Source organism: Trachinotus anak, unplaced genomic scaffold (assembly GCF_046630095.1).
Source record: "Trachinotus anak isolate AG129_WGS33_773 ecotype Australia unplaced genomic scaffold, CSIRO_AGI_Tana_v1 ptg000008l, whole genome shotgun sequence".
In the NCBI taxonomy this organism is placed as follows: domain Eukaryota; kingdom Metazoa; phylum Chordata; class Actinopteri; order Carangiformes; family Carangidae; genus Trachinotus; species Trachinotus anak.
The window spans coordinates 16,882,908-16,910,000 of NW_027273859.1; the positions used below are offsets into that span (position 1 = coordinate 16,882,908).

A 27,093-nucleotide genomic window follows, 5' to 3' on the forward strand; every position below is an offset into this window, starting at 1 on the left:
GTGCCGACGGTTACAAATTCTCACTTTCTACGATATCTGTGCATGTCAACAACAGTATTATTAAGGTTAGGAAAAGATTGTGGTTACATCTAATAAAAAAAAGGAAGGTAAACTGAAAAGCTGTGATTTAACTCTTGTGCATTAAAGTCAAATGTGCTACATGCCCATCCACCATCTCAACCTTTCTGCCTCAGGACATAAAGAGCCCACCGCTTCCTCCATCAATCTTAACATAACAAGTGAATTGCAAGGTGCAGATTTGTTCACTAAGGATTCATTGTAATTCTGCATGGGCTAAGGGATAAAGTCCTTAAATTAGACTGAAATAATTAGTGTAATTCCTGTAGTTCCTATCCACAAACTAATGAGGACCAGGAGTGTCTGGGATAGTGGTGATATTCATCCTGCTTTAGCATCTGTGTTTGCTTGGTTGAAACAGCACTAATGAATAAACACGCAATACTGAGGGATACATCCAGATTGTGTTTAATCATATACTGAAAACATGCTTATTATGTCCTGTCCCAAAACAATTTCACCACTGCTGCTGCAGGTCTGAGGAAGAAGGATGTGTAATTAGGCAGCTTGCACAGCGGAAATAAAGTCAGCCCAGCCAAGTAATGGCTGGGACGTCTGTCAGGACAGGAATGTAAAGGAGAAAACCATTCGAGTCAGCTGACACTTTATGACAGAGGACAGAATGAGGCGAGCCAAAAACAAAAACCTGCTTTCCCCCTTAAGCTGGCCTCATCATTTCTGTTTTGTAGAAGCTGGGAGAGAAATTTGCAGATTGGCAGCAGACCAGAAGTAAACAAGACAAAAGCAACAAAGTCATCACTAATACTCACTTTACCTCCACTAGTCAGTGACTGTAAAGACAATAACCCCACGGTGTGGTCCCCCCGAGGAAGGCTTGCTTAGATTTCTTGCTGTGCTGCTGTCACACAGTCACCTCATAACAATCGACCAGAGACCCCTTTCAGGCTCTAATTTGTACCTAGGCTCTAAGATGCACTGATTCAGCTGAATACTTGTGTGTGTTCACAGTGGAGGTTTAGTGGATTAACAATCCCAGGGCACAGCAGAGGAATGTAATATCAGAGCAGTTTTACTGGCATCACAGAAGGTTTCCATGTGATGGTTTAGTCATTTAACAAAGCCAGAACTGGGTCAGAACTCCTCAACTGCAAAAATACCTGTACCAGCCTAGAAAAATCACAGCTTTAGACTAGAATGTATACTAACAATGTAACCACCGAACCGCTGAAGAGAAAACACGTCTGATTATATCTGTGTGTTGTAGACTTGTCCAACTACTTTATGACCCCTAAAGCTGGGGGTTTGTATCAATAATTCCTACACAATTTGCCTGATTTGGATATAAACATTGAAAAATTAACCATAGTTTTATTATTGTAAGCTGAGGAGCAATAAGAACATATGTCACTTCCCTCATACTTTGTGTCTTGATTGGTGTGCTGTTGAGCATTTCTGCAAATCTTGGGTGTCATAGACCAGCACCTGTTAGGAGGTTCATACCACCAGCTGCATGTTGTTTAACTTGCTGTTATTTCACACACAAACACATTTTGGCACTTGATGTGTCAGGTTTTTGATGCTCAGTATCTCAAAGCAGCACACCTCCCTGATTCAAGTTACAATTTCATCCTCAAAAATCCGAATCAATGTCATGTCTGGCTGCCAATCATTGTGAGTCCTTGTAGGAGTGTAAAATGTTTTTCATCCTATGACTCACTTCATAAACAAAGCCAGTAAATGGGGCAAAATATCTCTCAGCTTGAGGCAGCATGCTGCAGTAATGAACTCCGGCTCAACGATTTGACGTCTTTTGTCTGCTCCCATCTCAGTCTCGACTGCTGACTTTAGTCAGTCCCAGGTGTCGCTTCATGTCGCCACGTGTGGGTTTTTTTGTGTGTGTCTGAAGGTAGTGATTCACTCCTCTCCCAGACTCAGCTAGTAATAATGATTTAGTTTTGGAGCAGCGCAGGTTGGCAATGACGTAGGTTGCCATGGCAACAGCATGCAATGGGCAACGGAAGTCGACCATGTCACGCTGCAGACCCTCTGACAGTTACACATACACAGACACATATTTTCTGTCTGTCTCTCTCAAACAAACTCGCTCTTTGTTGCTCACTTTCTCTCTACAGACACACACACAGACACACTCACACATATACTTGTACTTCTGTGTTTGTAAGGACACTTATTGGCACAGTGCATCCATAAGCCCCCTACCCTGACTGTAACCCTGACCTAAACCTAATTCTTACCCTAACCCTACAAGCCAAGTCTTAACCCTCAAACAGCCCTTTAAACTTGAGAGAGTGAGGACTGATCAAAATGTCCTCACTCTGTTGGGAAAATACTTTTGACCCACCTCATTATGTAGCATTTACAAGTAAACACACACAGACACACACACACACACACTCTACAAGCAACTAAAGACCATCATCAAAGCTATACGCTGTAGACACAGGAAAGTGTCAACATGCAGCTTGTTGTTCAGTGCTGCCCACAACATCGAAGGATCAGCCTCACTTTTTGTTTATTCTGTCTCATTCTTGTTGGACAGCAATCTGACTGTGACAAACACTGAGAAAATGTTACAGTTTCAAAATAACTGTCTGGCTCCATGAGATGCTGTAGTTACATCTGTGAGAGTAACACAAGTCATCAGTTGTTGACTGTTTTTCTAAAGCCATCGTTCATTTCTTTGAAAAAACAAAACAAGAAACAAAACAAAAAAACAATCAGCCTCTGCATTTTGCAACATTAATTTGCATCAGAACTGAAACAATGCACTGATACTTTTCTATTTTCATAATGAAATTAGCTTTTTTGTTTTGTTTAGTTTTTTTGTTTAAGTAAATTAACTCAACAGTGAGTATGTGCTGGTTTTCTAAATGTCTTTCTTTATTTTTATCTTTGGACTGTTGTTTGGACAAAAGAAGCGATTTGCATTAACTAGGGCTTTGTGACTATTTTCAGACAAGACCAAGCTACTCATCAATCAGTCAAGAACTGACTGACAAATTAATTGATAATGAAAATTAATATTTGTTTGAGCATTTGCACATACCCAGCTGAACTCAATGTGGATTTTACAAAATCCTTTTCTGTGATACGGTACCTAATAAACTAATAAAGATTGCTTGTATATACAGTACACAAACACGTACCTTTCCCTCAGATTAGTGTGTACCATCTGTCTGTGTATTCAGCGTTTTCTCAGGATATACAGGCTGCTTCCTGCTTGGTTGTGAGTCGTTTTGTGTTGTCTTATGTCAGCTAAGAAAACCCTGGACAGCTCAGCAAAATTGTAGGTCTTGGCACTGGACCATGCACTGGACCTTAGGAAACACAGTAATAAATCCAACTGGCTGCTCTCTGAAGCTGCCAACACACAGTATGTGCTGATGTATGGGTTTGTTTGTTCTGAAAATTAATACTCTGTTACACAGGTATGAGCATGTGCTTGTGCATGAAGAAAAACAATCAGGACTCTGATTGACTGCCTGCCTCCTTTCTCATATGTACACTCTATCTCTCTCAGACACACACAAACACATGCAAACTGAGGACCTGTTTCTACTTCTCGCATTTTCCTTCGGTCTGTCACTTTCATTTGTTGATCTTTTTCTCCAACTTCACAAACCAAGATTTAGATTTGTTTTTCACACACAAACATGTTCACACCGTCTTCAATATCCACCAACACATTTTCTTCCTTGTTCACTCACACATTCCAAAAACTGTCCTCTCTTTTCAACGACATTTGGAGTAAATCTGAATCCTTTTCACTCAAAGGTAACATATAGAAAATATACAAACTGACATAACTTAGACCTAGTGGGATCCTCATTACAGTAGCTTCAATCTGGAGATAAATTTCATTTCTGAATCTGCTTAGTTGAGGACAGATGAGGAACACTAGGGTAAAGATTTTAAACGTCACACATGATAAAAAGACAATGACCCTTAAAGAGGTACAGTTAGACATGTAAGAAAATAAAGAGAAACAATGTGTATTGTTCAATAACTTAAATCAAAGAGAAGGAAAATTGAGATAGATAGATATGCAAATAACAAGCACTAGCACATGGTCCAATGCCAGTTATTTTTAGTAGCAAATCATTTTCTAACAGCACTTTGAACATTAAGTGCACAGTCTTGTAACTTGATAAATATCTCTCCTTTGAAACTGACCAAATGGCTAATAAAAAAGTCAAACGCCTACTGAAATCTTCACATACACAAAAACATGCTCTTTTGACTGTGACGTCTATCTATTTAATCAGCATGTTCTCAGGAAATATGTTGGTTGGATTCTCTGGGCACGTCAGCTTTGTGCTGCTTCTTGCTTGGTTTCGAGCCAGTTTGAAAAACACACGGACAGCTCAGCCAAATTGTAGGGGTTGGCTCTGGACCACGGACTGGACTTCAAGAAACAGTAATAAATCTAACTTGCCCGATGTGTCTCTTTAGCCTCCAGAAAATACTGTATTACAGCGAAGTTCTGAGTATGAAGATGTTCTGAAAATTAAGACTCGCTGTGGGACATCCTACAGGTACGGACATGCACTGATGCATGAGGAAAAACAAAAAACACTACCCTGATTGACAGTGTGCCTCTCAGACACACACGATGCAGAACAGAGGGCTCACTTTCTTCTACGTCCTCGCATTTTCTCTCTCTTTCTCTGGCATTAAGTCTTTGTTTTTTAATTCTCCCTCCATCCTTCGCACTCGTGCTTTTACCCTGTCAATCACACATATGTCCCCTTATCCCCCACCTGCCCTCCGCACACAGACATACACCCACACACATGCTGCAGAGCAGAGGTGCTGACCTTAGCATTACAGGCAGTGATGGGAAGGCAGGGCCAAGAAGACAGAGGCATCCTGGCTCAGTCTGGACAGGCAGCCGATCAATTAGCCCATCAATAAACCTCTATCTGTTCTAGTGCTGTTCCCAATCGCTCACTCACTCTCTGTCTCTCCCCTCCATCTCTTTTTTTTCTCTTCTTCCCTGTTGTGCAGAAAATGCTGCACAGATGCACAACCATACAACAGAAAAGCAGCCAGTCACAGTAAATGATATTGGCATGCATCTTTGCCAGCTCTCATACATATTCAAGGAAACTGGGGGACTTTTCTGTGTGTATGTTTGTCTCTTAGCCACTTGAGTATCTGTCTGAGTGCAGGAGGACTAGGTGCTGATCGATAGCTAAAGCCTCATTAACATAGAGCCTGTCATACAGACATTCACTGTGCTGCCAAGAAAAAGCCACATTGATGCAACATGTACACAGTGTCTGGCAGCAGTGACATTTACTGAGCGACCAGCAAGGCTTCCAACAACGCACTGTCACACTGTCTGAGAAAAAACTGACACTGACACAGTGTACACATACAGTATATGCAGTATAAATGTCTACATTCATAGATACCAGGGGTGTGGACTCATATGACTTGGTCTCTGGTGTAATGATGTGAATCTGGCTTTAGATTCAAATTGGCAAAATCAAAAAAGACAATATGACTTTTGACTTTAACAGCAGTAACTTGTGATTTAGCATTCTGACTTGCACTAACTTTCTTCCCCAGGCAAAAATAGTAAAATCTATATTACAAGAACAAAACAAAATCAAAAACAGATGTACTCAGAATCAATCTGAAAGCAGCCAGAATGGAGAGGTCCCAGGGTTTGGCAATGCACATAAACACAGCTTATCACATTTGGACAGTGGTGGGAAGTACTTAAGTGCAATTTTGAGGTACTAAAGCTTTAGTTACTAGTTTGCATATTCAGATTATTAATACAAAACACAATCAACAAATAAATTCTGATATAATATTAAACTACCACGCAGTATATAAAGTAATCAATATCAGTCCCACTTTTACCAGCTACAACACTGTCAGTATATGAATGATAAGATGTCATCCATCAGTTATTTTACAATCCAATTATATTTTATTCTGAAATGCATAATGAGTAATTTTATTTTTGGTACTTAAAGTATACCAATGCTAATACTTTTACAGTTTTGAATGCATGATACATAAAGGGATTCACAGACTGTTTAATTTCACAGATGTTAAAACTCAGCTGTGTACATGTGGTAGATGAAAGTCATTTTCATGGTTCTTGTTGGATGGTATATTTATTATTATAAAACCATGGGCTTTCACATAAGCATTTGTGGAACCGGTTTATGTTTCTGAAAGAAAATTGATTTTTTTTTTCTATATTAGTTTTTTCTCGTCTCACAGATGAAGTCATTTTCTTGGTATGGTGACTCACTGAGTTCATTGGTGTTTAGTGGAAACAGTGGCACCAATGATATTAGCCATGCTGCCAGGAGAACCTCAGGATACACTTGGGCAATGGCCATACAAATGTTTTATTAGGAAAGTTTATGTCGAGATTACATGACAGTCTAACATTTCTTTCCAGTGTGATCAGTGCTCAGGGCCTATCTGTGCCATCTGAAAATAACACGAAAAAATGATTTCCATTAAAAAATTATAGCTGCCGCCAGAAAACCTCACATCCCAGACTTCGGTATGTTTAATGTCCTAAATATGTAGATAAATATGCAGATAGGGAATGTGCTGACAAAGCTGACCCTCAGGTTTCCTTTCATGCATTTAAAGTCCATTTATGTCCTCTGATATACACATGGGTAGTTAATGGGGAGAAGAAAAAAATAAGGTCACACTGAACATTTCAAAGTGCTTTCTTTCTGAAGTGGAGAATAATCAAATTTAAAAACTCTCGTATTTCAAAATGGAAACAAATTTTAAATCCTCAGCTGCTCTGTAATAATTTCATCTGTGCTCTGCACAAATTGTACGTATACATAATGTCCTGTTCCCACACTGCACTCCCAGTATCAGCTATCTAATTTTTCACTGCTCTGACTGTTCGCAAAAGGTCAGGCCGACCAATACAAGACAGGAAATGATGTGTGGCTGCACAATGGACTCCCTGACAGAGATGAGAAGAGAGAGAGACACCAGCTGATGGTCACTGCCAGTTCTTTGACCACAAACACTTCCCCTTTTCAAAATAGACCATCAACGCTTTTCATTGTCTGATTCCACATATGGGTGCTTTCACATCCTCTTAAAAACAATAGAAAATGAAATCATGGGGAGCATTTTAGATGATGATCAAACCTTGTTATCAATTATTTCAACTAGGTTCTATTTTCTGTGGTAATTTTATTCATAAACAATTTCTCCAGAAAAGCTGCCACGTTTTCCAGTTGGATAGCCTTAAAGTAAATAGTGAAAACACATTGAATGGTAAGTTTGTCCAGTCAGGTGCAAAAGTGGTTAAAGTCTCAACAATTAGAGCACTTGTCATTACGCTATTGAAAATATTATATATACATATTATTATTATCTTTTACATTTTGTTAACTGTCAAACCTCTTTTCTGGGTTCACAATCAGGGCATGTTAAAAAACGATAGATTACAAAGAACTTAAAACGACATTTTAGAAAATTTGGCTGCAATTCCAGAAAGATATCCCCAGAAAATAAATAAATAAAAAATGAGGAAGCATAAGCAACACATTTTGAGCAGCACCAAATGCAAATGGATCTTTATAGCATAATAAACCTGACTGAAATTATGAAATCAAAACCTGAATTTCCATTTTGTCTAGATCAAGAGGCGCACACACCAGAAGTCAATGTGAAAAGCAGTAAGGACAATCACTTATAAAGTGCAGTGTGTAGCAAAAGAAGAGCTGCAGTCAGGGAAGTGCACAGACAAGGTCTTCAGGCAACATTTCACTTTGTAAAAAGAGCAGTTTCCATTTTCAGAACGTTTCAAACGATCACTGCCCTCAGGAGCTGCCATAGGCATTTAAACTTTTCTTCCTCCAGCTCTCAACATTAAAATCTGCAAACAAACAAAACTGTTCCTTGAAAAACTTGATCCAGCACACAAAGTGAAATAACAAGTGAACAATAAGTGAACTGGACCGGAGCGTATTCCAGCATATATGGAGCAGGAGGCACGGCACAGGGGTTTACAGGGTATAGTTTAGCGTGTTTATAAATTTACCTTCATACGCTAATTATGGCACACTCCTCAACTCAAATGTCTGCAAGATTAGAATATAGTGATGACATTTTATATCCAAACGGAAGGGGAGGTTGTGACCATATGTCCTGCAACTTTGCTGGTTGGCGGAGGCATATAACCACAAGGTGGTAAAGCATGAAAGTAGCTGTGATTGCTACATAGACTACTACTGCATTATTCAATCTGTATGTTTTGTGTATTTTGTGTTTTTCATTTATTTTTTGTTTTTGCTCTCAGCTTGTAAGGCCCAAAATGACATGTGCATAAACTGCATGGCAGTTCAGGTATCCATACTTTCTGCAGTGCTTTGGTGACTCAGGCTGGTAAGAGCTTTAGGCCATTTACCTAAAATAACCCACTGACCTGCAAACACATTGTTGCAGTTGCTAAAGAAATGTTGATGTCAGAAATGACCTCGGCACCCTGGCAGGCAACACTCAAACTTCCCAACCATCTGACCTTTAATATGTCCTTCTTAAGTATCATTGACTGAAAAGACACGAGGGATGTTGTTGTCTGCAATTGTTAAGGCTTATACAAACACACACACACCAACTGAAATACCTGAGTAAGGTAAGCTCAAGAATGTTAGACATGATAGTGCTAATGAAATTTGTTGCAGACATTCATGTTCCCCAGAGGATGACTGGTAAAACCTTACATCCCCTGACCTTTCCTCTAAAGCTGTCTTCAGGTCATTCAGGTTATCCAATATATTGGTTTATGAAAAAACAAGGCTAATGACATTCCTACCATTCTCAGCTGAACTTTGCGTTTATTGCTAATATGCAAATGTTAGCATGCACGATTGGTAAACATGTTCAACACGCTTTTCAGCGTCTTCACTTTATGGTTGAACTCATTCAGTTTTTACTTCCTTTGCAAACATTTTGTGGGTGAGCAGTGTTCATCAAAAACATCAAGAGCTGGAGGCAAATGCTGCTTTTCAGCAGGGAAAGGAGGAAGAAGAAGAAGAAGAAGAAGAAGAGGATGAGGATGATGAGGAGGTGGTGGGAATGCTGAGCATGCTCAGTAGTGCCTCGGGCCTAGAGTGGAGCTCTGCTGACCTTGAGGGTGTCATATTGATTGATCAACAGTGAGGAGCTGTGTGTGTATGTGAGAGAGAGAGAGGGGGAGAGAGATGAAGGCGTGCAACTCCACCAAACAAGGAGAAAACTGAAACCTGCACTAATGATGAATCATTGATAAGTGGACAAGAGAGGTCTTTCTCCTTCCATCTCTTTCCTTCTCTCAGTTTTTTCTTTTTCTCTTTGCCTCGCTCTATCTCACTTTTTCAACGTTAGCTTTCTCCATCTTTTTTTCCCCCATGTTTTCATTTCTTCCCTGCTTCCCCTCAATCTGTCTCTCTCTCTCACATATCCTTGCTGGTTTTCTCTGTGTTTTTCTCACTCTCATTTCTTGTCAAATGTCAATTTTAGCATTCACTCTATCTTCCTTTCCAGCTGTCTCTCACTTTCTCCACTCCACATTTACTGTTTTGACTTTTTTTTTTCCTGTCTTGACATTTCAGTCTTGTTCCTGCATCAGACCTCAGCTTTATGTGCACATTTCCCTCCCTACAGGTGCTTCAAGGGCACACATACATGCTGCTACAGTCTTCCCTCTCTGCACTGCTCTGTCAGATATGTTTTCTTTTTCACAAGTCTGCCATTAGTTTGGGAGGTTGTTAAGTCTAATTTTGTGGAAACTGGCTTCCAACAGGCCTATTTAATCTACCCTGCTCTTATTATTGTTCTCTGTTCCTCAAACTCAGAATCTTTGCGTTTTCATTTTCCATTTTTGCAGCCAACATTTGGACTGTGTACATGTAATTTCTGCTTTGATCTGTCCTACAAAGTTAATCTCCATTTCAATAAGACTTCCTGAATTAATAAACCTTAACAAACACTGTGTCCATGCACCTCATCATGACTTAGAAACACTACTCTAATACCCCTATCAATTTTTGTGAACACTTCAGTTTAAATAACAGCTGTTGGCACTTGAACTTCACAAGATTCCTCATGAGCCAATCTGTGGAAAAGCGGATTCCAGGATACAGCTCTAAATTTTGTTCGGTGAAATGTAGTAGCCTTAGTATGGTATTTTGGGCTCAGAGTCAGATGATGTAGTTGCTTCCTGCTGTGGCAGATCACATAGTGGACCATGTAGTCTCACCAAACCTGATTTGCCTTCTCTCTGAGAACAGAGGGCTGTATTGATCGGATTGGTTTAGCCTAATTTGTGAGCAAGTTGGATCTTAAGCACTACTGACAAGCACCATGAAAACTAAAAGTACAAGAGGATTTTCACCATTCAGTGTCTCCATTTTAAGTCCAAACCCTACAATGATCCTGTAACTTTTAAACAGGTAATAAGTCACGTTACTTCTGATCTAACTGGCTGAACTTGTCTCTGAAAGCACCATGTCTATCCAGACACAATCACACAGTCCACTGTACTTCGTGTTTCTATTTAAGAGTCATTCAATATAAATTGTTAACAACAAAGTCTTAGGATTGTCCATATTAACTGGGACAGAAGTACCATTTTCCTTTATATAAGGGTGGTGGAAGAAGTCAATTTAATCCTATTGTATCTTTACCATTAATTCTCAGCTCCTGAAAATAAGGATGGTGAAAAACTTAAAGTTGCTATAACAGATATTGACAGTTGATGGAATGACTGTAGTTCGCCCTCAGATTTTCACCTTCCCTTAACTTGTTGCTCTGATTTTTTTTTTTTTTTTTCCGGCCAGCAACCTAACTGTTTTAATTCACTCTCACTGCTGTCATCAGTGTTATTTCCAGCTATTTCCTGTCAAATATACAAAGTTGCTGGTGAACATAGTGGTGCAGTTAGCAGATAAAGCAGCAGATGTTTCCCTCAACAGTTGGTGGTGACCAAACCAGAGCTAAGAAAGAGTATATACTGGACTTCACCACACACGACTCAAAATAAATTCTATTGAGGTTTAACATATCAAGAGGAAAGACAAGCAAGGTAGCCCAGCTATACTAAATCTAATTTCACTCTCTCAACAGTATCACTATCCATAAGGTCAATATAACATTTAATCCTATTTACTTACTCCCCTCTGCCAGCACAAGAACACATACAACTATAGACGGTGTATTCTCATCCTATGAGTGTCAAGAAGCAGCAAGGAGAGGTGACCTGTACCAAACACTGCCCATGTGTTATTGATGAGAGAGGCGAAGATTAATGCAGTCAGTATAAATAATGTAAACCAGGTACATCTTTCCTCTCGATTGTAAGATAGAGCTGGAGCAGCATCATTCAGAATCAGCAAGGTGGGCTGTGCCTTTCTCATGCACACCTGTCCAACATGGCACGCTCTCTTCACACCTTGTGATCGCAAGTTCATCATCGTCAGCACTGACTGTGCTCATGTGGGGGTGTGTGTGCGTCTGTGGACATGTGTTTATGATTTAGAAAAGCATGTTGTGACGGCAAAGTGCTGCTTGTGTTTGATTAGCGCTGATAGTGTGCTGCCATCTGCAGTAATATTTCTGTTGTTGAGATGAACTTAGGTCATCACTCTGGTATTGGACATAGGTTTAAAAACAAACAGTGATTATGTGGGCTCAGCTGCTCTTGCTGTGTATTACTCACAGCTCTCCAACTCTCTGCGTCTGACTCTGCTCTTCATACTGACGCCACTATCCCTCAGTATCTCTCTCCACACACTCACCCCAATGTCAACATGCTGCAGGGCACATACATCTGGATCTATGTGGAGCATGAGGACCGCATGGGGAGAGGAAGTTATCAGTGGAAAGAGAGAAGGATGGAGACTCAAGGGAAGCAATCAGGAGGGCAAAACTGTAATGTGACCTTACACACGAATAGCAGTGCATACACGTGCAAAAATGCTTAGACAAGAAAACATACATACGTGGAAATACAGATATATAGGGAATGCCAAGAGGAATTAGAGAAATAATTTTCTTCACAACAACCTCATTCACCTTTCCTGGAAAATGAAGAAACCACACACATGTACACAATGTATATACTAGCTGCACAATCTGTCCTCCACCCCTCCTCTCTGGGGAGCTATAAATCAATCACTGCCAAAATACTGCACGTCAACAGTGTAACCAAAAGTCACACACATAAATGCGCACACACTTGGAAACACACATTTATCAAGTTTTTGGTTTGGTAATTTAAATGTAAAATGTGGACCTTCAGCGCATCAAATGCTAATGGTTCACTGCCAAAAGGTTATTTATTCCTAAAACAACTTTACACAGCACACACTCACTTCCTAAGAATTTTGAACTTTTCGGTCGATTATCATAAAAGCATTTTGTCTTTTCAACCAAAGTCCACTAAATTTAAGTTAACTGAATGGAAAACACAGGAGACAGTTTTCAGTGGGAATAAAAAACATATGTCTGCTCACAGTTCTTTAGCTTCACACTGAATATGTCTATAATGATATAAAAAAAACAACATAACCATTGTTATGTAGTATGTGTAATATGTTGAAATGGGTGGACTGATGGGAGTATTGATCAGTGGTTATTGTTAGTTCACAAAGAATAAGGTCAAAATGAGGAAAACAGAGACAAATATGTTGTAGTAAGTCAGTATGATAAGTTCTACAAGAGAAAATACATTAGTTGCAGTCCATCACAGAAGTTACACGTTATAAAAATGTGTTTTGAACACTGTGTTGCCAAAAAAATAATACTAATATGAGTTTGTGAGGGAGATCTTCAACAATGAATACCTCGGTAGTTTTACATGAACATGACAAAGACAACAAGAGTTCAGTTTAGTTGACATGCATGTTATTCACCAGCAGCACTGAGACCCAATCAAACTCCATCAAACAGCAGCTGTTTCACCTGAACAGGATGGATTCATGGATACATGGCGGTCTGCATATTAAATGAGATCTACATACCATATACGGCATGCAACCTTGAACGAGAATTTTAGTGTCGCAAGCCCATTAATTCAGTGAATAATCTGAACAGCATACATGAAGCTTTTCCCATCTTCACACTTCAGCCCCAGATTATCAATTTCCCATGTGAAATAACCACAGCAAGGAAAATGTATTTGTGTATCCGTATTGTGGTTTGTATAAGTATGATCAAGTCTCCCACAAGTGAGTCTAAGGCAACAATTAGAAATAGAAAAAGAATACACAGCCAACATCTTTATACCTTCAAAAAGCTAAACTTGTAGACTAATATTATATTATATCATAAAACAGACTTAGTTTTCTCCAATTATTATCTGTATTGGAAGTAATATCAGGTTCCAATTTCTGATTTTGGTGTTTTGGGGCAAATGATCAGATGCTGTTTTTAATGTATCCATGAAGCCATCCATTTTACACTTAAATTTCCCACATCTTTGATCTTGATGTCCAAACATCCTTAAAAGCATTTACTGACATTTTTTACATTAATTTAAAGTGTTCATCCTACCCCACAGGGTGGATGCCACTGAGATAAAACTCAGAAGTCTTACCTTTGATGCCAAACTTGGAGTTTCCTCCAAACTTGAGAATAACCAACATTAGAAGGAAACCAGTGAAGGCTACAGCGGCGATGCCCACCACCACGTACACCTGCACAATGAGAAAGTGGAGTTATGGTGTTACACCTACTGAAGAGATGAGCAAACAAACACCGACAGCCACACCAAGCTAAATGCCATTCACACAAGAAAACAAAAGGTATAGGTGATGGTTGTATTTATATGACTGTCCAAGAAAGGCAGATTTTCTGTTGTATCCTCATTGTGTTAGGCTCATTCAATTACTTATTACATTAAAAAAATAGACCCGACTCAGGTGTTTCTAGACAAGTAACATAAAAAAACTGTTCAAACAGTAAAGAACTGGCAGAGGCCATCGGCAAAGAAACAACGCCACAGGAAAATGGTGAGATGTGACTTACAGCAACTCTATCCTCAGGTGGTTCAACAGGGGGACCCTCTGCACAGGAAGGAGAGAGAGAAGAATTAATAGGAAAGAATAGCCACTCAAGAAGTGATGTGTGAGCGAGTGATGGTCACTGTTGTAATCCATGTAATTCTAACATATGCTGTCAAAATTTCTTGAGTAAATATGCATAATATAATTTGTTGGTCATCTGCTTTTTTTTTATATTGAACAGCTTGCTCACTAGGGGAATTTAATTTAAGGTGGATTGTATTTTAGTATTTTCAGCAATTGTCCAATCGTAGCTATGCAACCGTAACTATAGCAGGCCTGTAAAACTCTCTTTACATGTATGGGGGTGTATGAAGAGTGATAGTGATGAAAACAAGAAAATACATAAACAACGTGTAATAAATGAATTAAACAGTTTTCTTCAGCTCACTAACTGCAAGCATAGTTTCCAAGGCCAGTGGCATGTAATGTTACAATATTATGGGTTTGTGCCTTGTGTCGAAGTCTGTTCCCCTGTTTCTCTCTCATATGAATAGCATTTACCGATAGAACCCCTTTTGTTAGGGCTTAGGTTTGGTTATGGTTAAGTAGAGTGCAGAAAACTGGTTAGGGTTAGAGAAAGAGGAAGCACATGTTGACGGAGACACAGTCTTTGACACAACACTGGTCCTACATGCTATCAGAATTTAAGCAAATTTTAGAGGTTCTGTCCAGCTTTAACAGATTTGGAAAAGTTGACACTCCTGCACCCCCAGCCTCATAACTGCAGTAGTCTTTCCTTTGATAAACACATTGTTGGTTCTCACCCTCAAATCCTTCTCTTTTGTAACGTTAAAAGTAAAGCATACTCTTTAAAACTAAGAGAAGAAACAATTAAGTATAAATCTAACCTCTTGCATGTATGTAAGTATATAAGCTAAAAAGCCAAACAGTTTTACCCGTTTTACTGACAATATGTGAACTAACTACCTTCAAACTATAAGACCATTCTGTTTCTTTATTTCCATGTTCATGGATCATCACTGGTGAAAGCACTGACCTTTTTCCCTGGAACATACAGCTTTAGCCTCACTATCTTAGCACATAATCATGTATTTGTCCTTCCAGTGCTGATTTAAATCCCTCTTCAAAGGAAACATAAAAGGTCCAAGGCCAAAGTCCAGGGGAAAACATTTTCAGCCAACTCAATGAGTTAACATTAGCTTAATAAGCAAGCTAGCTACAGCCGATAAAACCATTTCCACCAACAAAATTGATGGTCACTGACTAGAAATTAGCAGTCTGCTTTTGTCTTCCTCTGACTGAAATAAAGGAGCCATTTCAAGAATTATTAATAATCTGCCACAATGTAAACCACATATGTGTCAATATGGAATAACAATATATAATATGGCGCATTTGGCAGGCAAAGCACCGGTAACTAAGTGGGGGGCGGGGCTTTGTGAATGGTCAATTGAATGTAAATTAATCAAAATGTGATGCTAGCATGAGTGAGTAAATAAAAGGCATGATACTACCTGTGCTTAGCTCTGCAGGAGGAGGAGGTGTTGGAGAAAGACAGAGACAAATTATCTTCCAAACATATCAATATACTTCAACTGTAAATTTTTGACATGCACCTCACAAACAATGTTATCTGTCATGCCTGCTCTCTGAGCTTGTTTAAAAACATATTGATAACACAAACACAATTCACAAAGCAACAAACAACATATATTCAACATGCCCAACTTGACAGTGTGAAAAAAAGACATAACATCAATCCTAATCCCTAGCTGCAAGGATGTGTAGGTATGTAACGCACCCTCAGCAACTTGAGAGAAAAAAGAGAAGGAGAAAGATTTCTAAAATGTAATTTGTGTTAATTGATAAAAAAAGATGAAATGTTAAACATAAAAAACATTGATCTAAAAACACAGACACTATGAATTTAAAGCAGATGTGTTGGATTTAACACTTTTCACTTTAACATTTGATTAAAATGTTTATAGTGAATATTTATTACTCACCATAATAGTAAGGCTCCTGCTCAGTTCCTACACATTACAACAACAACAAATAGATAAAATCTGATTAAATGTTCCCTTTGGTCAAATATTACTTGGACAGTATCTGCACAGTAGATTAAAGCTTTATAGAAATATTAGATACTTGTGCCCTCTTTTTCTCTCAAGCTGCAGAGGGTGGGTTGTATCAGACATATACAGCTTTTTATCATGTTGGCCATTTGCCTGACATACCCAGTGGGATAGAAATGTTGCCTTTTTTAAGCACAATAAAGTGTTAAGTGCTTTATTCTACTGTGCAGATACTGTTTGTATCTTTATTGACACTATTGTCCTGTACACAACCACCTTTCTACATCTTAATAAAATGCTTCATGCCCATGTACTGTATATCTCACATCATGTGTATTCTTTCTGTCTAATTATTTACACGGTACTCATAGCTATACTTGAACATACTTTAATATTCAAAAAACAGCTTCAAATCTACTACTAGTAATTGCATAAACATAATTGTACCTTGCCAGTATGATATCCTGCTTTTGGCTTTCATGCCAACCACCAGTCCCTCATCAACAATCTATGCACATGGACCCAGACTGAAAAATGCATAGGCCTACTGTATATATGCAGGGTGCATTCATTTTCAACCTGTGAGGTTTAAATGGGGATTCTTAATACAACTCCCCATTTAAAGTGACTTTAGAAAGTTCACAGTCATAGTAGATATAGTGAGGGGCAACTATATACAAAAAGACATTTAGAGTATCCAGAAAGACTCATAAGAGTCACAGAATGTGATGAATTCTTCATCAGTTTTAAAGGCTTGCAAGGGCTACAAGAAAAAAATAAAATAAAAAAAGACGAAGTGTATTGTGTAAATGATTGCAAGTTACATCAATATGCCAGTTAAAGAATTATTCATTCGGTGTAAAAAGCGTCCTTCAGTCTCAGACAGTTTCCTAAAGCCAAAGTTGACATTTTGAAATTGTATTGTCAAACCCACAGTCCAGGATCCTAGGATATTCACTTTATATCACATAGCAAATAACCACATTTGAGAAGCTGAAATGAGGAATTTGTGCTAGAAAAATTTGATAGTACTCTTCAATTAAAGTTATAGTGATTTTAAAAGAAACAGTTATTTTGTGCTACGTTATATGGCTACAATATCAGAATTATGTGAAAACAGAAAATGAAGCACTGTGCAGTGTTACTCCTCACCATCCCCGGGCTTGTGCATGAAGTGAGCCTCCACCTCCTTTTGGTCTGATCCGTATTTGTTTTTAGCCACCAGCCTGTACTTCCCATTGTTGATGTGTGTGGGACTGTCCAGCTGCAGGCACCCGTGGTACTCCCTCTCTGTGATGTCATGGATCATGGTCGTGATGTAGTCCCCCTCTGTCACCGCCTCACCATCCAGAAACCATTGTAACTTGGGCTCTGGGTTTCCTGGAAAGGTTATGAAGATGATACAAGAGTCTCAGTTAGTTTTGTAATCTTTAATTACCAGTCTTTATTCTTTGTTTTACATTGCTTTGATTAATACACACTGTGACACCATTTAAAATTCAGGGTAAGTAGTTCATGCTGAGGCCTTGCCAAACCGAAAATCAACAGCAAAGTCAAAATCATTAAAGGACATTATTCTCTCTTACCTGAAACACTGAAGGGGATGCACCAGTGATGGTCTGAGATTGCATCACTCAGCTTAGTGATTTTGGGGGGAACTGAGGGTAGTGGAAAGAATAGATAGTTTAAGATACAAACAGATGAGAGAGAAAGCAAGATAAGATTATACAGAGGTAAAAAAAAAAACTACTGAAGCATATAGAAACACTGATTAAAAGGTGAGAAGAACAATTGTCTCCAGCTTTTAATTCTCTGTTTCAAAGCCTATACTACACAGATGGAGGCTTTGACACCTCAGGGCTGTCTGCAAGAGGGTAAACCTACAAAGTATATCCAGTAGCAGAGACGATTCCTTCTCTCCTACAATGTTCTCAGCTGTGCAGCTGATCTTGCTGTTGTGGTCCAGCCAAGACAGGTTGGACAGTCGCAGAATCGAAATCTGGCCTGATGTCTCGATCTGAGTGTGTAAACACACCAACATCAGCATGAATACTCAGTTATTTTCTCAACACAAACACAAGAGAAATGAGTGCTTATCTTGACTTACATGACTTTTTATTGTAAGATGACTGTATTTACCAAAAACAAATCTGTCATGGTGATGTTATGTGAAACTGCTGTGACAAAAAAATCTCTTGAAGTTTGAGAGCTACAGGAATCAGATTTTGCCTTTAAATCTGAGCGGACCCTGATAATGTACAAGTTGAATGATGTTCACAATATGTAACAAAGCATGGGAAGCACTGGAATCAGTTTATCATACCAGTGAAATCATCACCTTCATGGCACTGTATACAGCAGGCAATGTAGAAAAACATTTGTAAAACTAATCTAGTTTAATATAGCAGCCCTGCAATAAATCCTATTTTCACAATGGTTAAAAGGTCCAATTTTATTTTAGAGAGGTGTCGTTGAACTACATTGCATTATACTGAGATGTGCTTCTGCTATTTTGTCCATTCCATTTATATCAGTGAAGGTAGAGTAAATATTAGACACCCTTGTAATTGTGAAAACAATACATTTCAACACCACCACAGAATGCAGCCTCAAGCTCTTCCATCAACAGCTCTTTAAAACAGGATACACAAAACCTGAACCTTAGAACCTTCAGGAAGGATACTGAAGGACTGTTGTATGAGACTGCAAAGTTTAAGCTACCTAATAAACAAAGAAAAGCCATAAATCATCACATTTAGAAAGCTGAAACCAGCAAATGTCTTTGATTGAAAAATGACAATTAAATCAATTCTAAAAATTATTTTTCTGTAGAGCATCTAATCAATTTATTGACTAATCATTTCAGGTTTGTAAGTAATGTGATAAAAAAAAAAACCTAACATATCTGAGTGTGTGTGTGTGTGTGTGTGTGTGTGTGTGTGTGTGTGTGTGTGTGTCTGTGTGTGTGACCTAACCACATAGTTGGTGACCAATGCCATGTTCCAAATCAGCTCAGGTGAAGGCACACCAGAGGTCTCACAGGACAGCTCCATGTTCTCCCCCTCCTTTACTGACCCTTTGGTTGAGCGCAGTGTTGCCATGGGAACCTCTACATACAACCAGGGAGTAGGGAGCAGGAAAAAAGGATGAGGAGGACAGAGGGAGGAGGGTATAGAGATGGAGAGAGGAAAGAGGGGGGAGAAAAAAGGAAGGAAGCAAACTTAGGATTCATGGCCAACTCTTGTCCTTTCAGTTGAAACACAAGGCACGTAACAACCTCGACAATAAGAGTGGAAGAGCAGGCAAACACACACACCCACTACCACAGAGTGAAAAGAAACGCACACAAAGACGGGCCTCAGATTCAATCTCCCTCTCTCTCTCACACTTTCATTTAAGCACACTCACCCCAATCAAACAGTCAGACAAAGAGACAGAGTTCAAACACAGTGATGGTTACACTGATTACTAGTGCATGTCTTCTGCAGCCCAAGTACTAAATTGATTGGACACAGTCTGAAGCCTCTGTCAAAGCAAAGACACTGGTGACGCTGTGTGTGCATGTCTGTGTCTGTGTGTGTGTGTGTCTGTGTGTGTGTGTGTGTGTGTGTGTGTACAGTGCTGACCAGGAGGTGACCTGAGCATGACCAATCAGACTCAATCAGAGTCTTGCCACCCTTGTCCCTTGTCCAATAATGTCGTTGGTGAAGGAATGAAGAAGAAGAGAAGAGAAGAAAAGAGAAGAGAAAAAAGACAAGAAGGGAGGAGACAGTAAGAAGAAGAGAACAAGATGAGAACAAAAAGAAGACAAGAAGAGAAGAGCAAAAATAAGAGAGAAGAAGTGGGTGTTGACCAGTACTGAAGATAAAACTGGACAGATTTCTTATCGAACCCTGTCCTCTTCCCTTCTCCCCTCCTCTTCCAATCTCTCTTGTCCGTCGACAGAATGCTTATCACCAGGGCAACCCACTTATCACTACAGCAACCCTCTCAATCACAGTGAGATGCACTAAAAACCACTCATTTCAGTGGTGGCAGGCCAGCTGCCATATCACAACCACATATCTTAACAGACTCTCAGTAAATCAGCTTTCTGCTGCCACAACAGCCATCTGCAGGTCACACCACACTCACACACACACACACAACCCTTAAAGCTAGGAAATTAGAATAAAGCCTCTGGGAACCTCTTTGGTTTTGATATGAGTACAGTTGTCGTGACCTGTCAATACTTTGAAAATTATTTCCATGTTCAATTATTTACAAGCACAGCTTTGGTAGTCAAACCATCCATGACGCTCTGTGATGATAATCCTTTGGCTGCTTGGATGCGTTCAGAATCAACAAGTGAGACTGAAGAGCAGCGAGTGTCTGTGACAACACGAGCCATTACATGGTAAGATTTCACTATTATTTGCATAACCAACCTGCAGCAAGTGAATATATTTTTATTTTTTTATTTATTTGTTATATTTAGTTATTCATTCATTTATTTGTTTGCTTGTTTTAACTTGTTGGTTTTTGAACACACCAATAACAAAAAGTTACATAATACACAGACAGGAGGCAATACGAGAGTATGTAAGTGATAACAAACAAGCAAATATAAATACATACATGCTCAAATTGTGCATTTAGCTCCAGTAATGTGGCTGTTTTATTTGAAATATAAGTGCTGCGATCAGGGGATCCAGCATGTTTGGCTTTAGAAAAATGCAATAGATGTAGCCCCTAAATTGCATAAGGCCAAGTGCAAATTGAGACTCAGACTGTAAAATATCTAATACAGGATTCTTATATTTTGTTTTTCACAAAACAATCCCAACTCAGTGACCACTTTGTGATACACCTTTCTGGTTTCATGTGATATGGCTGAATGCTCTGAATAAGAATATAACACCCAATGATTCGAATTGCGAGACAAATGGCCCGTCGGCATACAGACTCAAGGAAATGCAAAAAAAATACTTTTGTTTCTCTCTATCATGGTTTTGTGTCTCTCTGCAATCGCTTTGTGCCTTTTTGTAATTTTTTTTTTTTAATGTTTCTTTGAGGGTATTTTACATCTCTGTGTAGTTATTTTTAGTCTCTTTGCAGTCATTTTGTATCATTTTGGTATCATTTTGTGTCTTTTTGCAGATGTTTTGTATCTTTTTGTGGCTGTTTTGCATCTCTTTGTAATCATTTTTGATTGTCTTTGTAGGTTATGGTTGTTTTGCGTTTCTTTATGGTGATTTTGTGTCTTTGTAGTTGCTTTGCATCTCACTGTAATCATTTTGATTGCCTTTGTAGTTGTTTTGATTCTCTTTGAGGCCATTTTGCACCCCTTTGCATTCAATCGATTGACTTTCTGACAAGATATGTTAATAGTGACAGAGGCTCTGGCCCACGGCCATCTGGATTTGTACCAACACAGGATATTTTTTCAGGTTCCATGTGGCTCCAATGTAAGACGGAGGTGTTTTAATTGGGACAACTCATGAAACCGAAAAGTATCTCACTTCCATTCCCATTCATTCTTTCAGTTAGTGAGGTAGGGGCATGTCTACTAAACCATGTTTTTTCATGAGCTTCACGTCTATGACTTGGTGTTTCCATGTTTTACATAAATCTTACATTGCCAGAATGAATAATTGGAAATACTGCACTTGCACCAGAAATAAATGAGATAGCGTTAGATGGACTTTGTGGAACTCACCAATGAGCAGCTTATTCGCATTTTCTCAAATTTTACTTACTTTTTACTTACTTTACTTACTAGTATTTTCATTAAGGTCAAAATTGTAAAAAGGCCTTTCTTTTCTGTAACCATGAAAACCTTACCATATCAGACCTATAGAAGAGTGAATGTGTGAAGAATAGATCTCATTAGCACTGTGTATATGCCAGTCCTTGACAGTCCTTGACTCCATGAATCCAGATTGCCCTCATTCACCACAAGCCCGCTCTATGAATGGGCTGTGAATTACGAGCACATGTGGTGCTGAATAGCTGCTCACAGCTCATATTTAAAAGGAAAACATCAACTGCTCTCGGGATTGTAACCTCCACACAATACGCCACGGCATACTTTAGCGTCTGTGTTGGAGGTGCCACTGTTGTCAGCTCATGTTACAGGCCATAATAGGCACATCCATATAGGCATTTAAAGAAGTGTGCACATTTACCTTCCACCATGCCAAAAATGCCACGATTTGTAGCAAGAGGCAGAAGCAGGAGAGAGGGGGAGAAATCTTTGTCAAATATACAACAGGGAGAGGAGCGAATGTGCTGGAGAGTCACACAACACAAATCTTTTCCCTGAGTTTGCCTCTGCATTGTTCTGTTGTTCAAGCACAGCGAAGGCTGTCAAGACATTGAGAGAAAGATTCACAAAATATAATTCCTGCTCAAAGGATTCAGAGAAACACGGAGGGGAACAAGAACAGCGACTGGATGAGCAGCTCTGGAATTCAGAATCCTTTATAGATTATTGATTTTCTGACTAAAACTATTGTGGATCAGATTGACACCTGGCCATCTCTGACTCCCAAATGTATCACCTTTCAGATTATTTGAAAGCTTTAATCCCTGCCTTTCTGTATCTGCTGCCCTTTTACTGTTTTTATGCAACATTTAAGTAATTGTGGCAAGTTACTTAGTGTTAATGTTTATAACAAAGTATCTGAACATTTCAACTCATTTCCCCCTCGGTTTGGAGTTGATTTCCTGTCTTTGGTTAGTTATTTTGGTTTCTGATCAGCTCAAACAGACATGAATGTTGATATTGGATGATTTGCCAAAAGCAAGGATAGGAAAGGAAATAATGTAGGCATGGCATTATGATACAGTCAAGGTCAACCAGCTAAAAACTTGCTTTGTTAAGGTAAAGTTAGAAAAACTGTTAACGGTTCACAAAAAGGTGAAACTTTGGCCTACTTCATCTCGACCCCTTCACGACTTCCTACCTCTGTGCATGTACACAGTTGTCCTGGATGTGATACTGAGCTGGTTCAGCTATGTTTTATTTTCTGTCATAAAAAGGACCACTGATAACACATACAATCAAAACTGGACAGTATTCTATCTTTACACAAAATAATTTCACCCCATTTCAAAACTTTAACAATTAGTTTCTTCCCTTTCCCATGAAGGTGATTTACTGAACAGTTTCAACCTGCTGTTCACTTCTCTTTCTTAAGCTGTCGTCCTCTCTTCAAACTTTTTGTTACCAAAACCTCACTTGTAAATGACAGCAGCATGGCCTTAAAAGGAAAGCAGGAGAGCCAAATGTTGGTGGGACAGCACTAAACGTCATGTCCATTATTTTTAACACACTCAACAGTCTCATAAAACATTGCTGTCACAAGACATGAATACCAACCTAATCTGTCTGTCAATCTGCACTGTGCTGATTTTCTTGTGCTTTCTAACTTCTGTGTTGATTTTAAGTTTAGTATTACAGCTTTAGTGTCTTGTTATTTAATTAATTAAAAAAGACTGACACTCAAACATATCTGTCTGCGTGTACAGACAGATTACTCATGGGAAATATAAACTGGAGTCCCGAGAGGGAACAGTGCAGGCAGGAAAAAAAGCATATGAATAACAATCAAAAGACCGAAGGGGGTTTATTAAGGGCAAATGAGCCTGACAGACAGTCATTCGAGCCAAACAAATGAGCTGACTGAGAGACAGACAAACAGAAAGGGAGACATGGTGATCTGGTGATCCATGCAATGTCATTTCCACAGCACATGAAAAAAAGCACTTTTGCTCTGGACAGCTGGTTTCAATTATTAACATTTATGCCTTTTATGCCTTAGCAGATACTTTCACCCACAGAAACTTGTGTGATTACACAGCAAGTTTAGATTTCTAGATCTTCATGAGCTAAAGTAATCGCACAACTTAAGGAAGTGTTGTTAAAGGGTTTTTATAAGGTTTTTTTTCCCCCTGAAACAACCAGCTGCATGGGATTGTTTTAACACCTCCAGCTGTTTGAACCCCAACATTTTTTCTGAGTGTCACAGTTCCCTTATTTTCATATTGCACAAGCACGGGACTGCAGTAACATCAGAGCAGTACTTTTTAGTGGAGTTTTCTATTGGTCAGCAGTGGGAACGGTCTGTTTGCCAGCCTTTTTGAGTGGGGCTCCAGCAGTAAACAGTCCACAGAGAGAAACAGAGACAGAGAGAGAGAGACATATGCGGGTGGCCTGAGAGATCAGTGTCAGCCTGAGGGCATCATTGGGTATTTCCTCTCCTTTGTGTCTTCCTCATATGTCACTCAGATATGTTCAGGCATACAGAAGGAGAAACAGTCATACATGAAGCAGTCAGACAGATGGAAAATGAGTAAGAGAGAGTCAGAGGCAAACAATAGTAAGAGAAAACAACAGAGAGACCAAAGGGCCAGCAGTTTGACCAGACTGAGAGGTCTTTTGGTGTAACACTGTTAGCCCTGGGGCATTATTTGGCACCCCTGCCCCACCATGTCCTCCTCCTCATATGTCACTCTGCCAGGGGGTCCCCTGCCCACCTCTCCAGGGGCCCTGCTGTAACTGTGCTAATGCCAAAAATAACCTCTACTAATGGAGGGGAGGCAGAGGGGACGGATCAATAGAAGTTATCAATGACACTGTTAGCTTCCTGAAAGCTAACTTATTGTTTGTATCCTGTGCATCCCGACTGAGCTATTTTTGACCAGATCATTTTTACTGTCAACAACAGATGGCAAAAATACTTTCAGATTCATGTTCTGGCTTATTAGAGAAAAAAATAGATTAAATTTGAATTTAGGCCTATAAATCTTTTCGGATTGTTGTTATTGAGTGTTTTATAAATCTAAATTGGACATGAAGTGGGTACTTTATGTTCACTTTCACTTCATATCAACAAACCAGCTCTGACTGGACATATCCCCCATAGGCTGGAACAATCTAAGTTTCATTTGTTTACTTGGGTCAAGCTCAAGCTGTAAAACTCAATGTCAATTTCAGCCAGATTTGTGCTTATAAAAACCTACAAATCCAGGCTAGAGTTGCACAGATTTTTTTTCATAGGATAAGAGCAGGTCAGACTCAGACTTTCAAAGACAGGTCAAGCTGTAATCTGACCCTGTTTATGAATACAAGAGAGTCCAAAATAGGAATGCTCATTAAAAATTCATGCAGGAGATACAGACAGGTGACGAATTAAAGGAAAAACCAATGAAAGTGTCCAAGTAAGGTGTTGAGCCACTGCCACCACCAGACAATGGCAGAAGAAGTAGTCAGATCATACACGAAACTAAAAGTACCAATACAGCAATGTAAAAATACTCCATTACAAGTCCTACAAGAAAAATCCTACATAAATAAAAGTACTTAAATATTAGCCGCAGGACACGGATGAAGTATTACAGTAAAAGTGCAGGTTTGGTCCCAGATTGATATTATATATAACATCATTAGATTATTAATACTGAAACATCAGTGTTTCAGAAGCATGTTACTGTTGTAGCTGCTGGAGGTGGAGCTAGTTTGAACTGCTTTACACACAGTTTTATAGACAGGGACACCAGATAAATCTGAGGGGTTGGGAAATGATTGATGGGAGAGGACAGAGGAAAAAAAAAAGTTCTGGTACATGGATCTATTTCATCTGTGTTACTTTTTCTCTAATCATTGGCTTTGTTGAAATACTGGATCATTGTTTTCATGGTTTCATGGTCATCTAACTCTCAAATGTGTGTTCATCTTTGTAATGAGTTTATGTACAGCAACCCTACTGTAATATCCCTCTCTCTGTCACTGTCGACCGACTGTTCTTGCTGACACAGTCCGGTCACATCCTGTACTGATATTCTCAGTCACCCCAGGAAAAGTTGCTCTTCTCTTTTTCCTTACATATCGTACTAATGCACAGGCATCAAGCTCATTAAATGTCAGCTGTTTCCAACCCTATTTACTGATGTGTAGAAATTAGGGGTTTCAAAATATTTTCTGGTTTGTAGACACAGTATTCCTTAATATGGGAACACTGAAACAAAACACAGTTTTTCTTAGAATCAAATATTTGAAGAATGCGGTTATTGCTGTTGCAGGTCAGTATATATATATATATAAGTGCAGCTTTCTGTAAATCCAGAAACAAATCTTTCCTGGTGGACTGATAAATGATGATTCAGAGAAAAAGGAAATGAAATCTGTTGCGTGACAGCAGGTCATCTGTGTTATAGGACGGGGCGCAGATGGTCTTGACTTCATTTTACTGCGATACATGCGGCAAATTTTCTCCACTCAGCATCTTTGAGACTCACTGATGTCATCTGTGTGTTCAGTCACACAAATGTCCTTTCACAGTAAAATAGCTCTTTGCTCTTATAATGTCCTGTACAGTGACCTTTCTACATGTACAAGCAAAGTCTCCGATGACTGTAACCAGTCTATAAGTTGACATAACCTGTCACACAGCATGCGCACACACACACACACACACACAAATACACACACACACACACTCAGTGTGTGACATATTTCTCACTCTCTTCCTTCTAGCAGCTAGTCTATGTATCACATAGGTAAATTCCCCACAGGACAGAGATGCAGTCAGCCTGTTTAGTGTCTGTGGCCTCTCAGTGACACTAAATTTTTAAGCCCTCTATTAAAGCAGCGCTCTGGGTGTGCATGCATGTGTTCACTTGGTCATTTGTTTGCTTGTTCATGTGTAACATATTGTAGTTTTTTCTTTTGTGCTTCACTGTGTCTAGGGAAATATACAGCTAAGCAGAGCCCTGCAGAAGTGAAGAACAGTATGAGCAGTGTCTTCGCTGTAGCCAGTAGCAATTCACATACCAGTGGGTATATATTACTGATTAACACAGTGACTGTTCTCAATGCATGAACTGTATTCTTTGTACAGTTATTCTCATAGGTTTTGACAACAAACTTCATTTCAGTTCACTTTCTCCAGTCGTTCATC

At 39.2% G+C, this 27,093-nt stretch overlaps 1 protein-coding gene across 3 annotated transcripts in view; it reads right to left on the reverse strand.

The window, feature by feature from the left end:
- ntrk2a (neurotrophic tyrosine kinase, receptor, type 2a) overlaps positions 1 to 27,093 on the reverse strand; it is an 82,199-nt gene that overhangs the window by 47,592 nt on the left and 7,514 nt on the right. For 2 of the 3 annotated variants that reach the window (XM_071483119.1, XM_071483118.1), the window contains exons 6-12: positions 19,126 to 19,259; positions 18,035 to 18,167; positions 17,737 to 17,808; positions 17,303 to 17,530; positions 16,082 to 16,108; positions 14,077 to 14,114; positions 13,646 to 13,745 (exon numbers count right to left, since the gene is read on the reverse strand). In XM_071483119.1, coding sequence (XP_071339220.1) covers positions 13,646 to 13,745; positions 14,077 to 14,114; positions 16,082 to 16,108; positions 17,303 to 17,530; positions 17,737 to 17,808; positions 18,035 to 18,167; positions 19,126 to 19,259 — 732 coding nt within the window. Of the gene's footprint in view, positions 1 to 13,645; positions 13,746 to 14,076; positions 14,115 to 15,589; positions 15,602 to 16,081; positions 16,109 to 17,302; positions 17,531 to 17,736; positions 17,809 to 18,034; positions 18,168 to 19,125; positions 19,260 to 27,093 lie in introns of all 3 variants that reach the window. The other variant, XM_071483117.1, reaches the window with a different exon arrangement.